The sequence below is a fragment of the Chiloscyllium plagiosum genome, unplaced genomic scaffold (genome assembly GCF_037043375.1).
Source record: "Chiloscyllium plagiosum isolate Xiang-an unplaced genomic scaffold, Cpla_swu_hap1 HiC_scaffold_5, whole genome shotgun sequence".
In the NCBI taxonomy this organism is placed as follows: domain Eukaryota; kingdom Metazoa; phylum Chordata; class Chondrichthyes; order Orectolobiformes; family Hemiscylliidae; genus Chiloscyllium; species Chiloscyllium plagiosum.
This window is the reverse complement of record NW_028270143.1, coordinates 44,592,358-44,607,223: the sequence shown is the minus strand read 5'-3', so window position 1 is coordinate 44,607,223 and position 14,866 is coordinate 44,592,358. Positions and strand designations below refer to the sequence as shown.

The following is a 14,866-nucleotide window of genomic DNA, read 5'->3' as shown; positions in this document are numbered from 1 at the left end:
AACGAGATGGGTGGGCACTATTTCGTTCAGATAATTGACTATTCGGTTAATTTGATTCAATGCCTTTCCTCTGTGGCTCGGAGTTTTCTGTTAACTCCGTTCCCCATTCAGGAGATGAGGCAGCAGCACACCGCTGCTGTGGATCTGGGTGGATATTCTTCGAAGGGTTGGTGTGGACACAATGGGCTGACTGGCCTGCTTCCACATTGTAGGTACTCTATGATTCTAAGTGCATGCAATAATTTTAAACTTGAATATACAGTTTTGAAACAAAGAAATCAAAGTTTGTGTTTTTTTTTTAAAGTTAGCTTTTGAAAATTGTTTATCTGGAGTTTTGTGAATATCTTTCCAGTAAAAGCAGTAGATATTCTGCATGGGAAGTGGTGCAGAGCTGTCACAACTTTTGTTATTGTCTTGAAAACAAAAATTCAAATCAAATTTAGTATTCTCATAGATTGGATCCTTGGAGATGGATAACAAATACTGACCTTATTGATGATTATCACATCCCATGACTGGATATCTAAAATGTTTTAAGGTAGTAATTTAGTCTGTCTTGTTAAACAAGTGGTCATTAATTGTGTGCTTTTTCTACTTTTGCATGTAAGGATAATTATGATTTATAAACATTTTTAATTTTATAGCAAGCTTGTCTTTCAGTTCAATATTTTAAGAATTTGTCTTTCAGGCTTGCAGGGTGAAATGCTGAAGCTTTTTGGAATTCAAAAGAGCACTGAGTCATCTAAGAAAAGTGCACAACCTGATGAGGAGGTAGATGGTTTTGTTATTTTAGGTAAGTAATAAAGCTCATTATACTTGATTGCTTGGTATGCAGAATGCATCAAACTATTTTTTTAAAGTCTGCTTTATTTCCTATTCTAAATGTGAAACTTTTCTGACTCCAGGAAAATGAAACTGAAGGATTTCTGTATTTCGACCTGGAAATTTTAGCACACCCTAAACCACCACAAGGTAGTTGCATTAAACATTTCCACAAATGAAAATGGCAAGACTATTAAACAAAAAAAGGAGTAAACCTCCACATTATGTTTGTTAATTCAGCACAATGACTCAATAATTTCAAATATGCCTTCTGTTCACTTTTGTAGCACTACATTGCACTTCACTTAGTCATCCTGTTTCTCAATAGTACTTGTTTGTACACTTTGTTAGTCAATAATGGTATACAACAGTGGTTTTATTCTTAATTTATATATTTTAGCTTCAAATAATTTTGAGTTCTGAAGTAGAATTTAACTTACACATTCCCATCTAGCAAAGCTGCATCAAAGTAGACATTAGTTGATTTAGGGGCTTTACTGAATCAGCAACCATTTGTTGAGAGGCTCTGTGAAACTCTTTTTACTTTGGAAGAGAACAGATAAATGTCCTAACTTTCATGTTAACCATACTACCTAATGCTAGCACTCTACCTCCTATATTTGTTTATTACCATGCTGAAAGTTATTGAAATATTCGCTAACACATTGAAAAGTGTTTGGATGAAGATTTGTGAGAAAACACCAACATCCACCCCAGGGAAAAAAACTCCCAAAATGTACTATGATAAAGGACTTCAGTGGGAGAATACTCCACATTTCTGAAGTGGCTGGGTTGATATGTGTTTCTCTTACGTCAGCATATAAACTTATTTTTGTGAAGTCTTTTAATTTGCTTTAGTTGAAATATACATTTCTAATAAAATAGAAAATTAAGTATTTGCATTTTATATTTGTAGTTTGTTATATGCTTTATATAATGTGCAATACATTAAATATCAGATTACAAAATACAGTAATATAAAAGCAAATTCTTCATTGCATAGATAGTAAAGGACCTTGTTAAGGAACTTCTACTTTTTCTTTGCACTGAAAAGGAGTACATAAAATGGAAACAAAATACGGTTGAGATCAAGGTAGGTCAATTTTTCATCTGAGATGACAATTTGTAGTTTTTATTTCTTTGATTTAATGGTTAGAAACATGGTTTCATCATATAATCAAGAAGCATTAATTTCTAAATTAATGAACTTCCAATCAATTTAAGAACAGAACTACATACCTTAAAAGTTGGCATGTTATACCAGTTTAATAAATAATCAATAATGCAATCCTTGTTTCACAAAAAAAAATGCCATAATTGACCATATGACTGGCTATTTGAGACAACTGATGGTGATGTAACCTGAGGTTCACCACACCTCCGGCAAGGGATGATATTGAAAAGGAGAGTCCTTCGTGGTAACCTCAGCTGACATTATTTGGAGATGCCGGTGTTGGACTAGGGTGTACAAAGTTAAAAATCACAACACCAGGTTATAGCCCAACAGGTTTAATTGGAAGCACGCTAGCTTTTGGCTGGCATTGGAATTGAAGCCACACTATTTGCGTCACTTTGCATCGCAAACCAGCTGTTCAGCAATAATAACATTCTGAATTATCCATTAGTGTTTCTTAGTCAGTGACCAGGTCCAGGATTTAGATTTAGATTTTATTGTAACACGTACAAGAGTACAGTGAATAATGTTGCCACACAATGTGCCATCTTAAGTACAGAATCTTAAGGTCAAGGTAGAAAAAGACAATGAAATTAAAGGTTAAACATTGTACTAATTATTAGTACAATGACGCATTCTTATTTTAAGTAGAAAATAAAGAAATAATGCTGTAAGTTGAAATGTTAGTCTTGAGTGCTTAGCCATGGTGGGACCATGCTCCATGGAATCCCCTTGAGTCAGGGAATCCACGTTGGGCCGAGAGTCTGCCACGCCAAGTTGGGAGGCCACCATGGAACGGCGGTATCTGTGCTGGGAAATGAGGGAACAATTAAGGGAAAGAAAACACAAAAGGAAAGGAAGTGGATGGAGATTATTACTTCACTGGTATAGAGTTGGGAAACACTTAAACTCTGATAAAGAGAGAGAGTATATCTGACAGGTAAATATTCTTTCAGCATCTTTGAAATAATGACAATACCACTACCTTAATCTTTTTCACAGATTTCTCAAACCAATGGACATGCAACGGAATACATTTTGAACTCTGTTAATGTGATCACTTGTACCATATGGCAGATCTTAAAAAAAAAACACAAACCATGATGTAACAAAGCATTGATATTGCCTCTACCAATTGGATGTTGAGTTTGCTGAGGGGAGAAAAATTGTAGTTCTGTAAGTTAGAGAAATAAGGGTTTGAGAAAGAGCTTTTGCTTTTATAATAGCTAATCACTTTCTTCAATGTTTCAAAGCATTTTACAAATAATGGATTATAACCATGGATACATAGGAAAGCAAAGCAGTCAGTTCCTGTGCAGGAATATGTCTTCATGAAAAGAAATTCCGAGTAATGAAGAACTAGTGTCATGGCTGTCAATTGTGTTTAGCCATTTCATTTAAGTCAGAAACCTTGGTTGAGAACATAATTAAGTCACTGTATTAGTGCAAATCTGATGGGCTGCATGACCTTTGTGTTATAAATTTTCTGTTTCCATAAATGTGAGGAATCCGTAATGGGAGAACATCCAACATGAGTAACCATTATGGGAGATTACTAGAACAGTTACTGTTCATAAAACTAAAGGAAAACAACACTCTTGGAAAATGTACAACAAATCAGCCTATGTTAAAGGGCAAGATTAGTCGTTATTCTTGATGCAGATCATTTGTCTCAGGATTACTGGGGAGGCAATGAACTATTGGTATTGTTGTTAGACTCTTAATCCAGAGACCCACTTGATGTTCTGGAGAGCCAATTTCAAATCCCACCATAGCAGGTGGTGCTTCTTCAAGGAAGAAACTTGGCTATCCTTGCCTAATCATTTTATAAAACGTCTATAAGGTCACCCCTCTGACTCTTTTAGAGGGGGGAAAAAGCCTCGGTCTATTCAGCTTCTCCCTTTAGCTCAAACCCTCCAACCCTGGCAACATCCTTGTAAATCTTTTCTGAACCCTTGCAAGTTTCACAACATCCTTCCTATAGAAGGGAGACCAGAATTTTGTGCAGCATTCCAAAAGTGACTTAAACAATGTCTTGGACAGCTGCAACACGACTTCCCAACACCCACAATGCTCTGACCAATCAAACACTGCTTTCACTGTATGCCTGCCACTCTATTTCAAGGAATTATGAACATGCGCTTATGCATGATAATTCATATTTTGCATGCCTGTGATAATTTATGTACAATAAATAGCAGTTTCTTGTAAATACAGAAACTTGGACAGTATTTTCTGTTAAGCCAAGTTCATCAAACAGAAAAATTGGGGATGTTGAGTAACTTGATTAAATCTTCAACTTCTATGATGGTTCCAGGTATTGTGGGACTCAAGTATGTGTGCTTTCCAAAGCAGATCATTACAGGGGATCTTAATGGGATTATTTTGGAACAATGACAGTGAATGTTTGGCTGTTGAGGTAAAGGATTAAGGAAATAGCAGATTTTGTGAGAGAAAAAAGGCCCTGGAAATTGCTATAGCTTCCTGCAGGTGGCAGAGCTGTCCTTGACTAACTTAAGCGACCACAATTGATTCATTGAATTAGCAAATATTTTGGAGGTGAAACTGTCTGCCAGAGCTAAAAGGGCAGAAATAATTTCAGAGCTAGCACATTTGGGTTTAGAAGAAGTTGAGAGTTAGGTGGTAATTTTTGACTGGCACAGATGCAATCAGTCAAAAGGTGAGGAACTTAGCACTCTACAAGCACTTAATGTTGAGGTTACACTTAAAGCAGCTTGAACATGGAAAAAAAGCTGAACAATCTAGAGACAGAATTCCAAAAGGCAAAAGAAATAAGGAAAGGGCCCTCTAATTAAAAGGGATGAAAACAAAGCCGAAACCAGAGATGCAAGAGAGAACAATAATAGGAAATTAAATTAAGAATAATGCAAGTAAAAAATGAATTTTTAGAAGCTGAAGAGGATTCTGATGAGGAAAGTACAGTCATAATCTAAAATCCAATAAGTTAATTTTTAAGTTTGTATAGGACCTACCAAGATTTGAGGTAAAGGATGTAAAGACATTCCTCAACATATTTGAGAAAATAGTGAGACAAGTAAGTGACCAGTAAAAAATTGGACACTGCCCATGCAAAGCAAATTGTCAGATTGACAGGACATTTAGATATCAGTGTTTAGAGGATGCTTATACGGATTATGATAATTTAAGTGCCTGAAACATATAGGCATTTAAGGAAGCAGTTTCAACTCTGCTTGTCAAAATTACTTTGGTTAACTCTTTCAAACTATCTATGAAACCCTTGGAGAGATCATTCTCTTGAGTTTCAAAACTAGCATTATCTGTAATACCTATGCATGCTGAAAATGAAAATAAAACTGCCAGTAAGGATGATGATTATGAACTGATCCATAAAACAAAACATTTTGTCTTGTCACTTTGATAAAATTGAAAGGAATAAGGAGGGGGAAAGTAAACAGACTGGATGGCACAGTGGCTCAGTGGTTAGCATTGCTTCCTCACAGCATCAGGGACCTGGGTTCAATTCCAGCCTTGAGCAACTGTCTGTGTGGAGTTTGCACATCCTTCCTGTGTCTGCATGGGTTTTCTCCAGGTGCTGCAGTTTCTTCCCACAATCCAAAGACATGTAGGTCAGGTGAATTGACCATGCTAAATTGCCCATAGTATTAGGTGCATTAGTCAGGGGTAAATATAGAGTAGGGGAATGGGTCTAGTTGGGTTATTCTTTTGGGGGGTCTTTGTGGACTTTTTGGCCGAAGGGCCTGTTCCCATACTGTAGGGAATCTAACCTAATCTAATCTGCTCCTCTGAGCACAAAAGTGTGGCTACTGAGGGTGGACATGAGAATCGACTACCTAACTGTTTCCATTGTAACGTGCTCATTCAGAATGTTGTGAACTGCAATATAAGCCTATAGGACTTATTAGGGTTCATAAGAATGAGTCTGAGAAGAGAACTAGAAACGAAAACGCCTGGATTGAATTGATGCTACAACTAAAATACCAGAGGTAAACACTGCTTTGAGTACAGGGGAAGTGAATGAGCTAGATGAAAGATATAAAGTGTTTTTATCTGAAGGGAAGATGACTTTCATCAAATTCTCTGGAGGGGAAATAAAAATCCTTTTTCAACAAATGAGTTTGACTAGACCGTGTCCCCCATAATACCTGCCTCATTTTGAAGAAAAAGAGTCAATGTGACAATAAACAGGCTAAGTGCAGAATATATTCCAGTTTCAGTGCATAAAGTCCATTTGGAATCTAACTTGTCTGAATCCTGGTAGTAGAAGTTGTTAAGAAATTACCCATGGATGGAATTAATGATTCCTGGAGAATGAATCGGCTGGAATGGAAGATATAACTTCACCTATATTCACAGAAAGATGGAATGAGGCAAAAGAGATGAAACAGTTAGCTGTTTTCATCATAGTATTAACTACTGCAATAGCTAAAAAAGCCATCACTACAGTTCAAAGCAATACCACAAGCAGATATTAGATTTGTCAAAATTATTTAAGAATGAATGTCATTACAAACATTTCGTTTGAATGGCTTCACTAACAAGATTAGAGTTAAATAAGTTGGCACAGGTAATTTGCATTGAAGCTGAGACTGAAGGAGTTCTGCAGTGCTTTTATATTAAATTGTGCTCCGATAAGGAAGTGTAGACCACTCGCAGATAAGGAATGGAGGTTGTTCATTAATGGTACAGTGTAGATACCATAAGGAATTATTCTGATTGTCATGAATTTTTGTGGTAGGGCTTTGTAGGAATAAAGAAAATTCAACTATTGATTAAACTTACCAATACTTCATAAAGATATGGTGTAATTCTGTAAAATATGCCATACATATCCGGATCTAGGAGGATCTGAAAATGTAATTAAACCAGCACCTTGAATACCTATACCAGTTTTTGAGGAATGATTCAGTCTTGTTTTGGTAGATTGTGCAGGACCATTGAGTAAGAAAAACAAGGTGTCACTATATCCTCTCAATTATGAATATGACAACTCTTTCTAGAAGCTATTCCTTCCAAGGACAATTATAGCTAAGATAGTTGTGGAAAGGTTAACTTAGTTTTTTTTAAACTTATGACCTTTTGTAATTCAAATATAATCTAAAGTTTTTCAGAAAATGATTGGGATAGCTTGGGGGGAACCCATTTAAGTCGACCACATTTCAACCATAAACACAGCGAGCTTTGGAGCGATGCCATGAGATTCTCACAACCATGGATAAGACATATTGTCATGAATACCCACTAGATTGGGACAAAGCATTAATAGCTTACAATTATTAACAAGATATTCTCCAAATGAACTCCTGCATATAATTCAGTTGAATTGAGAGAAAAGGTCCATTTAAAATTGATAAATGGAAAGTTTCTAAGACCAGAAAATAAATCCTGAATGTATCCATGTTCCTAGAAAGTCTCACAACAGCATAAAGTAGCACGTAGCATTCTCAAATTTCACAGCCAAAAATGAAAGAATGGGCAGACAAACATTGCCAAAATTTAACTTTTGAGAGTGTGGAGTACTCTTATTGTTGTTGCTTTTTCAAGGTAAACCTCTAGAAACAAAATTCAGTTGTCCTTGCAGGTAGTTTGGTAAAATGACTTATCTGATACTTCTGATTGAAGAATTAGATGTGCCACGTAACTATGTTGAAGTGATATCCTCCTGGGGAGAGAAGGAGCTGCAAGTGTCAGTTGTTAATAGTAGTGGAAGATGACAGACAGTAAAAGGAGGGCTAAACAGTGTACAAAGTGCATTACGTACAATTTGTCTAGTTAATTTTGGAATAATAGTACTGTTAGAAATTGTGTTCTCAAATTTTAAGGAAAGATGGTGAGAAGACCTAGTAAAGTTGCTTAGGAAGCAAAAGGAAATCTGTAAAGATATATCTGAATATAGTATGTTAGCTAGGCTCAATGTAGATACAGGAAAGTCAGTGAAAACAGATTTCACACATACCGGAAGACCAATTAATTGAAACTGTCCAAGCAGACGAAGTTCACCAGTAGTCAGTTACGCTCTTGGTTCGAGACAAAAAATCCAAAGTAGACATGCAGGAGGTTATATCCGAAACGATGACTTCTCCACCTCCTGATGCTGCCTGGCTTGCAGTATTCTTCCAGCATCCTGCTTGTCTGCAGTCAGAGTTGCACAGCACAGAAACAGACTTTTTTTAATCCAACGTATCCATGACCTTTTTTAAAACGTTTTCCTCTCACCTTTTTAAAATATGTCCCCTGTTTTGAACTCCGCCACAAACAGTTGCCATTTGGCTTATCCATCCTCTCATGATTTTATAAATTTCTATAAAGTCACCCCTTTAACCATCTTTCTAATGGAAAGTGTCCCAGCCTATCCAGCTTATCTTCATAATTCAAAGTCTCCATTCCTGGCATCATCCTAGTGAATTTTTTTCTGAACCCTGTCCAATTTAACTTCCATACCAGGGTGGCCAGTTCTCCAGAAGAGGCCTCACCAATTGTGGTTGTCCTGTACAACCACAATATGACGTCCCAACTCTTATACACAATGGTCTGAGCAATAAAGGCAAGCGTGATAAATGCCTTCTCAACCACCATGTCTACCTGTAATGCAAATTTCAAAGAATTATGTACCTGAACTCTAGGTCTCTCTGTTTGACAACACTATCCCGGACAATTACCATTATTTGTATAAGCCGTGCCTTGTCTGTTTGACCGAAATGCAGTACCTCACATTTATCCAAATTAAACTTTATCTGCCTCTCCTCAGCCCATTGACCCAAATGTAGAGTCCGAGAGATGTAAGCACAGAAACAGACCCATCGGTCCTACCCGCCCACGCCGACCAACCCAATCTAGTCCCACCTACCAGCACCCGGCCCATATCCTTCCAAACCCTGCCTATTCATATACCCATCCAAATGCCTTTTAAATGTTGCAATTGTACCAGCCTCCACCACTTCCTCTGGCAGCTCATTCCATACACTTACCACTCTCTGTGTGAAAAAGAAAAGAAGTTGCCCTTTTGTTCTCTTTTTATATCTTTCCCCCCCTCAGCCTAAACCTATGCTCTCTAGTTCTGAATTCCCCCACCGCAGGGAAAAGACTTTGTCGATTTATCCTATCCATGCCCCTCATAATTTTGTAAACGTCTAAGGTCACCCCTCAGCCTCCGACGCTCCAGGGGAAACAACCCCAGCCTGTTCAGCCTCTCCCTATAGCTCAAATACTCCAACCCTGGCAACATTCTTGTAAATCTTTTCTGAACCCTTTTCAAGTTCCACAACATCTTTCCGATTGGAAGGAGACCAGAACTACACACAATCTTCCAACAGTGGTCTAACCAATGTCCTAATCAAGATCTCTTTGTAATCTTAGATGATAACTTTCACTGTCCACTTTACCACCAATTTCTGTCATCCACAAACTTACTAGTTATGCCTCCTATATTCTTATCAAAATTGTTTGTATAAATGGCAAACAAAAGTGGACCACTACCCATCCCTGTGGAACACTGCTGGTCTCGGGTCTCCAGTCTGAAAAGCAACCCTTCACCACCTCCCTCTGTCTTCTACTACCAAGCCAATTTTTGAATCCAATTGACAAGCTCGCCCTTAATCCCATGTGAACAAACTTTATTAGTTAGCCTACCATGTGGAACCTTGTCAAAGACATCACCAAAGTCCAAGTAAACAAAATCTATTGCTCTTCCCCCCTCAATCTTTTTGGTTGCTTCCTTCAAAAAAAAACTTAATTATGCTTTGGCGACACAATTTCCCTCTCGCAAAACAATACTGACTATCCCTAATCAGTCCTTGCCTCTCTCAATGAATGTAAATCCTATCTTTGAGAATCCCCTCCAATAATGTATCAATCGCCAATGTCAGGCTCAAAGGTCCATAGTTTCCAGGCTTCTCCTTTCAGCTTTTCTTAAACAGAGGCACAGTATTCGCTACCCTCCAAGCCTCCAGCACCTCACTCCTAATTAGAGATGATACAAATGTTTCCAGTAGGGGCCTGCAATTTCTTCTCTAACTTCCCACAACATCTGGGATAGACATGATCATGTCATGGAGATTTTTCCACTTTTTTGTTTTCTGAGACCTCCAGCTCTTCTTCTTCTATAATGTGAACTGTTTTCAAAGCACCATTATTTACTTCTCCAAGTTCTCTAGCCTCCATTTCTTTCTCCACAATAAAAACTGACAATATTCATTTAGTAATTCTCATGTCGAGAGGTTCAATGCATAGATGACCTTGTTGATCTTTAAGGGGCCATAGTGTCTCTCTACTTCCTCAAGCAGCTGAATGAAAGGTAACTTTGTGGTGATTTACCATGATATCCTCCTTACTAAGAAAACTAGTCTATCTGATGAGACTCCTGCCCCACTTCCAACTCATTGGTTAGCACATTATGGGTTATCGAATCCAAATTAGTGCATTTGAAAGACTTTTATAGCTACCAAAATCATACGTTGTAGCTACTACTTCATTAAATGTGAAAATGTCTCACTGACTACAGTATTCCAAAATATTCTGTGACTTTTCCAGTGGCAGCACTGTTTAATTGTTTAGTTTTTATTCACACTAGCTGTTTTTGTTTTATAACTGACTCCTTATTTGAAATATGCAGCTGGAAATTCACTCAGTATAATTAGGTAATTACATATGTCAGTGGTTTGCCTAATCAAATAAATAACATTTTTTTTTTAATTGAATGGTAAATAGCAAGGTTCCATTCCCAAGAAATTGACTCTTTTAGAATTAGCCAGAACTTGAATACAAAAACCAAGGCTGATCTACCAATATGTTACTAAAGGAATGTTGCATTGTCAAAAGTGCTATTTTTCAAATTCATTCATGGGATTATAGAGGTTGCTGGCTGAGCCAGCACTTGGTGTCCACCCCTAGATGCCCTTGAGAAGGAGGTGGTGAATTGTTTTCTTGGACTGCTGCAGTCCATTTGTTATAGGAAGACCCACAATGTCGATGAGAGAGTTCCAGGATTTTGACCCAGCGATACTGAAGGAATTGTTACATCCCAAAGTTTGATGGGAGGGTTGTGGACAGAAGCCATCAGTGATAGCATTTTCCGAGTATCTGCTGCCTTTGTCCTTCTAAATTATGTTCGTGGATTTTGAAAGTGTAGTTGAAGGAACCTTTGAATTTCAATATTGCATCTTGTAGTTGGTACACAGTGTTCATGGTAGATGGACTGAGTGTTTGCAAATGTGGTGCCAGTCAAATAGATTGTTTTGTCCTTAATGATGTCAAGCTGCTTAAGTGCTGTTGGAGCTGAATTCATCCAGACAAGTGGAGAGTTTTCCAACACACTCCTGTTTTTTGCTTTTTTGGGGAGTTAGGAGGTGAGTTGCTCAATATACGATTCCTAGCCTTTGACCAGTTCAGTTTCTGGTCAGTGATAATCCCCAGGATGTTGAGAGTGGGATTCAGTGGTGATACAATTGAATGTCAAATAGTGATGTGTGGGGTCTTTTTTTAAACGTTACTTGTCACTTGTCACCTCAAACTTGAATATTGTCCAGGTTTTGTAAGACTTGGTTATGGACTGCATCAGTGTGTAAGTTGTCATGATTGGTGCTGAACTTTGTACAGTCATCAACAAACATTCCCACTTCTGACCTTATTATGGAGGGTAGGTCACTGATGAAGCAACTGAAGATATGTGATGAGACAGGTGGTGTTCTGTACTGTTTCTCTTGCAGAGGGGTGTTGTCACAGTGGTGCTGAATGCTTCCTTCAGGCAATTGGTGAACAGCCTTTGTGTTCTCCCTGGGTGTTTTTTTTTCTTTTGTTAAATGAGCCAAAAGAATCATGACTGAACAGGTCAGGGCTCTCTCAGACCCAAGAAGTTTTTTTAGTTTTGCTTTCAATTTGAGAAGATTTCTGATGGCTGTTGAGCAAAAAGCTTGAGTTTCCACTGCTAGAGAAGTCTTAGACAGTGAGGCTTCTTAAAACCCAAGAGAAGAATTGTTCCTCCCTTTACTCTCTCCCTCCCTTACATAAGGAGGTCAGTGAAACAGCTGAAGATGGTTAAACCTGGGACATTACTGTTTCCCGTCCTCCTTTTGCTCATTTGAGTATTTAGTTTTTTTAAAAATGCTGTTAGCATCTTCCACAAAGACTAATACAAAGTACTTATTTAATTCCTCAGCTACTTCCTGGTTCTCCATTATTATTTCTCCAGCCTTGTTCTCTAAGGGGGTTACTTTTCATTCTTTTTTTTATATATATTTAAAGAAGCTCTTGCTGTCAGCCTTCATATTACTTGTGTTAGAACTCTCACTGACTTTTTTTTCATTATTTTTATTCGTTTATCAAGTTTTGTTTGGAGCTGTGAATTAGGAGTTGTGATCTGAAATTGACTTGTGGTAAAAGGAAAAGAACAGACAGAACAAGCTTTAGTTTGAGGCGCCAAACCTGGAGGTTAATTGCACGCTGATTCTTGGTTAAGAGTTCCTGTAGATACAATGCTCTTCCCAGGATTACTGTATTTAAAAAGCATTAATGGCTGTTAATGAGGTCTGTATCTTGTAAATAGTTGTGGCAAGTCTGGAAGAGACTCTATTTTCAAGCAAATAGCAGATGTTGAATGGGAATTGAGGCCTCGGGAAAAGACTATCCAACTCTAGGGCCAGAATCTGAGTTCGATTATTTTTAAATGGCTCTTTTGAACAGTTTTTTTCTGGGAGACAAGTGCTAGTGACTTAGCATGAATGTTTGAAAGTTTCCCGCTTAATCTCCCTCACCAACTTTTATAACTCCAGAGAAACTTTGAGTTAGATGTATCCCTTAACTGTGGTTATTTGTCTGTCTTTTGTGTGAGTGGGGGCTGAAAACAAATGTTTTGGGTTTAACACATCGACGTTAATTTAGTATGCTTTTATTGCTTAATTGTTCTCTGCAGAATTTAGTATATTTACTAAATTAAATCTTTTGTTTCAGATACAAAACCAATATCTGGAACTAATTATGGTGTGTGGAATTAATTATTTGCAAAGTCTGGGCTTGGTTATTCAAAAGTCAAGTTAGGAGTAACTAGGGTCTTGAGTTTTAACTTTACTGCGTTGTGAATGTAATGGTAGAAAAGCTGATTTTTGTTTGCTTGTCTATCTCCCTGTCATAACATTTGCAAGTTTACTGTCAAAATTTATCTTGTTTCTCTTTTTTGGGGTCACCTTCTGTTGCTTTTTAAAACTTTATCCAGTCCTCTGACTTACAACTCAACTTTGCCACATTGCACATTTTAAGAAAAAAAAATTGGTTCTGTCCTTAACTCCCTGGTTAACTATGGTTTGCTTATTCCCTTGCATGAATCATATTTTTCTTGCATATACCTTTGCTGTGAGCCATGAATGACTTGTGAATGATATGTAATTGACTCTCTAGTTTCTGATTTCCTCGCTGAGGATTAATGTGGAATAGAAGTCAAGGGTGGAAGTGATTTTGAGAATCTTTGATATGGCAATAACAATCTTGTTTAGCAGTATGGAGCATTCCATCATCTTTCCCTCCTGGGGATGATTTTAAATTTTGATATAAAATGGGTGATGTCAAGTTGGATAACCCATTTTACATCATAGCAATTCTTCATTTCCTTTGAAGGGAATGGATTGGAAGTCAGGTAGGACAATCCTGTAACAATTGGTTAGAATTCCTGCATCGTTCTTCATTTTAATGAGGCCTTTATATTTGATTAGAGGGTAAGGGTGAGTGGATTCAGTTTTCCTGTGTTGCAATGCCTGGTATTTCTGCATTCCTTTCCCCTCTTAATAATAAAATTTTACATGGCAGAAGGTAGATATTTTTGTTTGTTGCACTTGAAAGACATTAGTCCCAATTCCCTGTTTATTATTATTTTTTAAATTATCCCACATGATATTTCTCTGATTCTTTATCCTAAAGTATTAGACCAAATGGGAAATGTGTGGCCTAATCTGCTTTAGTGATAAGTTGATTTAAAAAGTTCACTACAGACGAACACTTCAGAAATAAACAAATCTTTGTATTCGGTGGCAGAGCCAACCAATCCTAGACACCCATTATGTATCTGTATAGTGAAGCGAAGAAACACTGTAATTTTAGTATAAAGGCCAGGTAATGGCAATAATGCCTAGTCCCAATTTTCTGGCAGCAGTCCCAACATGTAATGTACTGTAAGTAGTGTGGTCCATGAATGTTTCAATGCAGCTCATCACTGTCCATATTTTCTTAGTGTCTCCTTCTGTTAATTTATATGATATTAATTGTTCACTGTTGTGTTGGAAATTAGTACTGAGATTTCAATTGTGGAAGTATCTTGTTCTATAGAGCAGTTTTCCCCAAGTGGACTGGATTTCAGGTTGACATGAATTACTTTATCATCTTGTATTTTATCAGCTTGAAAATGATTGTTTCGTATGCATTTTTGAAATGAAATGAAATGAGATGAGAAAATGCAACAGATATTTTTTGGAGAGAAAATATCATGTCTGATTCCAGTGGCAGTGGTTTGGGAACCTTGCCATTCCAGATCATACCCTTAGAAGCAGAAGTGCATTTGATGCTGATTACTGATCATTACAACTTAATAATGGTACATTTTGTTTTTAAAAGAATTTAGTTAACACAACATTTTTCATTTTACTGCAACCTAGTTTGTTCAAATGTACAGAAATATAGAAGATAACCGCTTGTCTTGAAGGTAAATATTCCAGGGGGACTGATGTATATAGACTCAAGGTCTACTCGCTACAAAAATAATCCATGGTGAAAGAAAAGGTTTACTTCAATCTTGTGATGCCTGGATTTGGTTTCATCCTGATGAATGAGTTGTGACTCTTTTTTTTTGGTTGAACAAAATATACTTGATATATTGTAATTAAGACTTAA

At 37.2% G+C, this 14,866-nt stretch overlaps 1 protein-coding gene across 3 annotated transcripts in view; it reads left to right on the top strand.

Moving 5' to 3' along the window:
• The window catches only part of umad1 (UBAP1-MVB12-associated (UMA) domain containing 1), an 80,653-nt gene that overhangs the window by 11,431 nt on the left and 54,356 nt on the right, over positions 1 to 14,866 (top strand). For all 3 annotated transcript variants that reach the window (XM_043689887.2, XM_043689885.2, XM_043689884.2), the window contains exon 2: positions 689 to 793. In XM_043689887.2, the coding sequence (XP_043545822.1) occupies positions 703 to 793 (91 nt within the window). In that variant the 5' untranslated portion in view covers positions 689 to 702. The remainder of the gene's footprint in view (positions 1 to 688; positions 794 to 14,866) is intronic.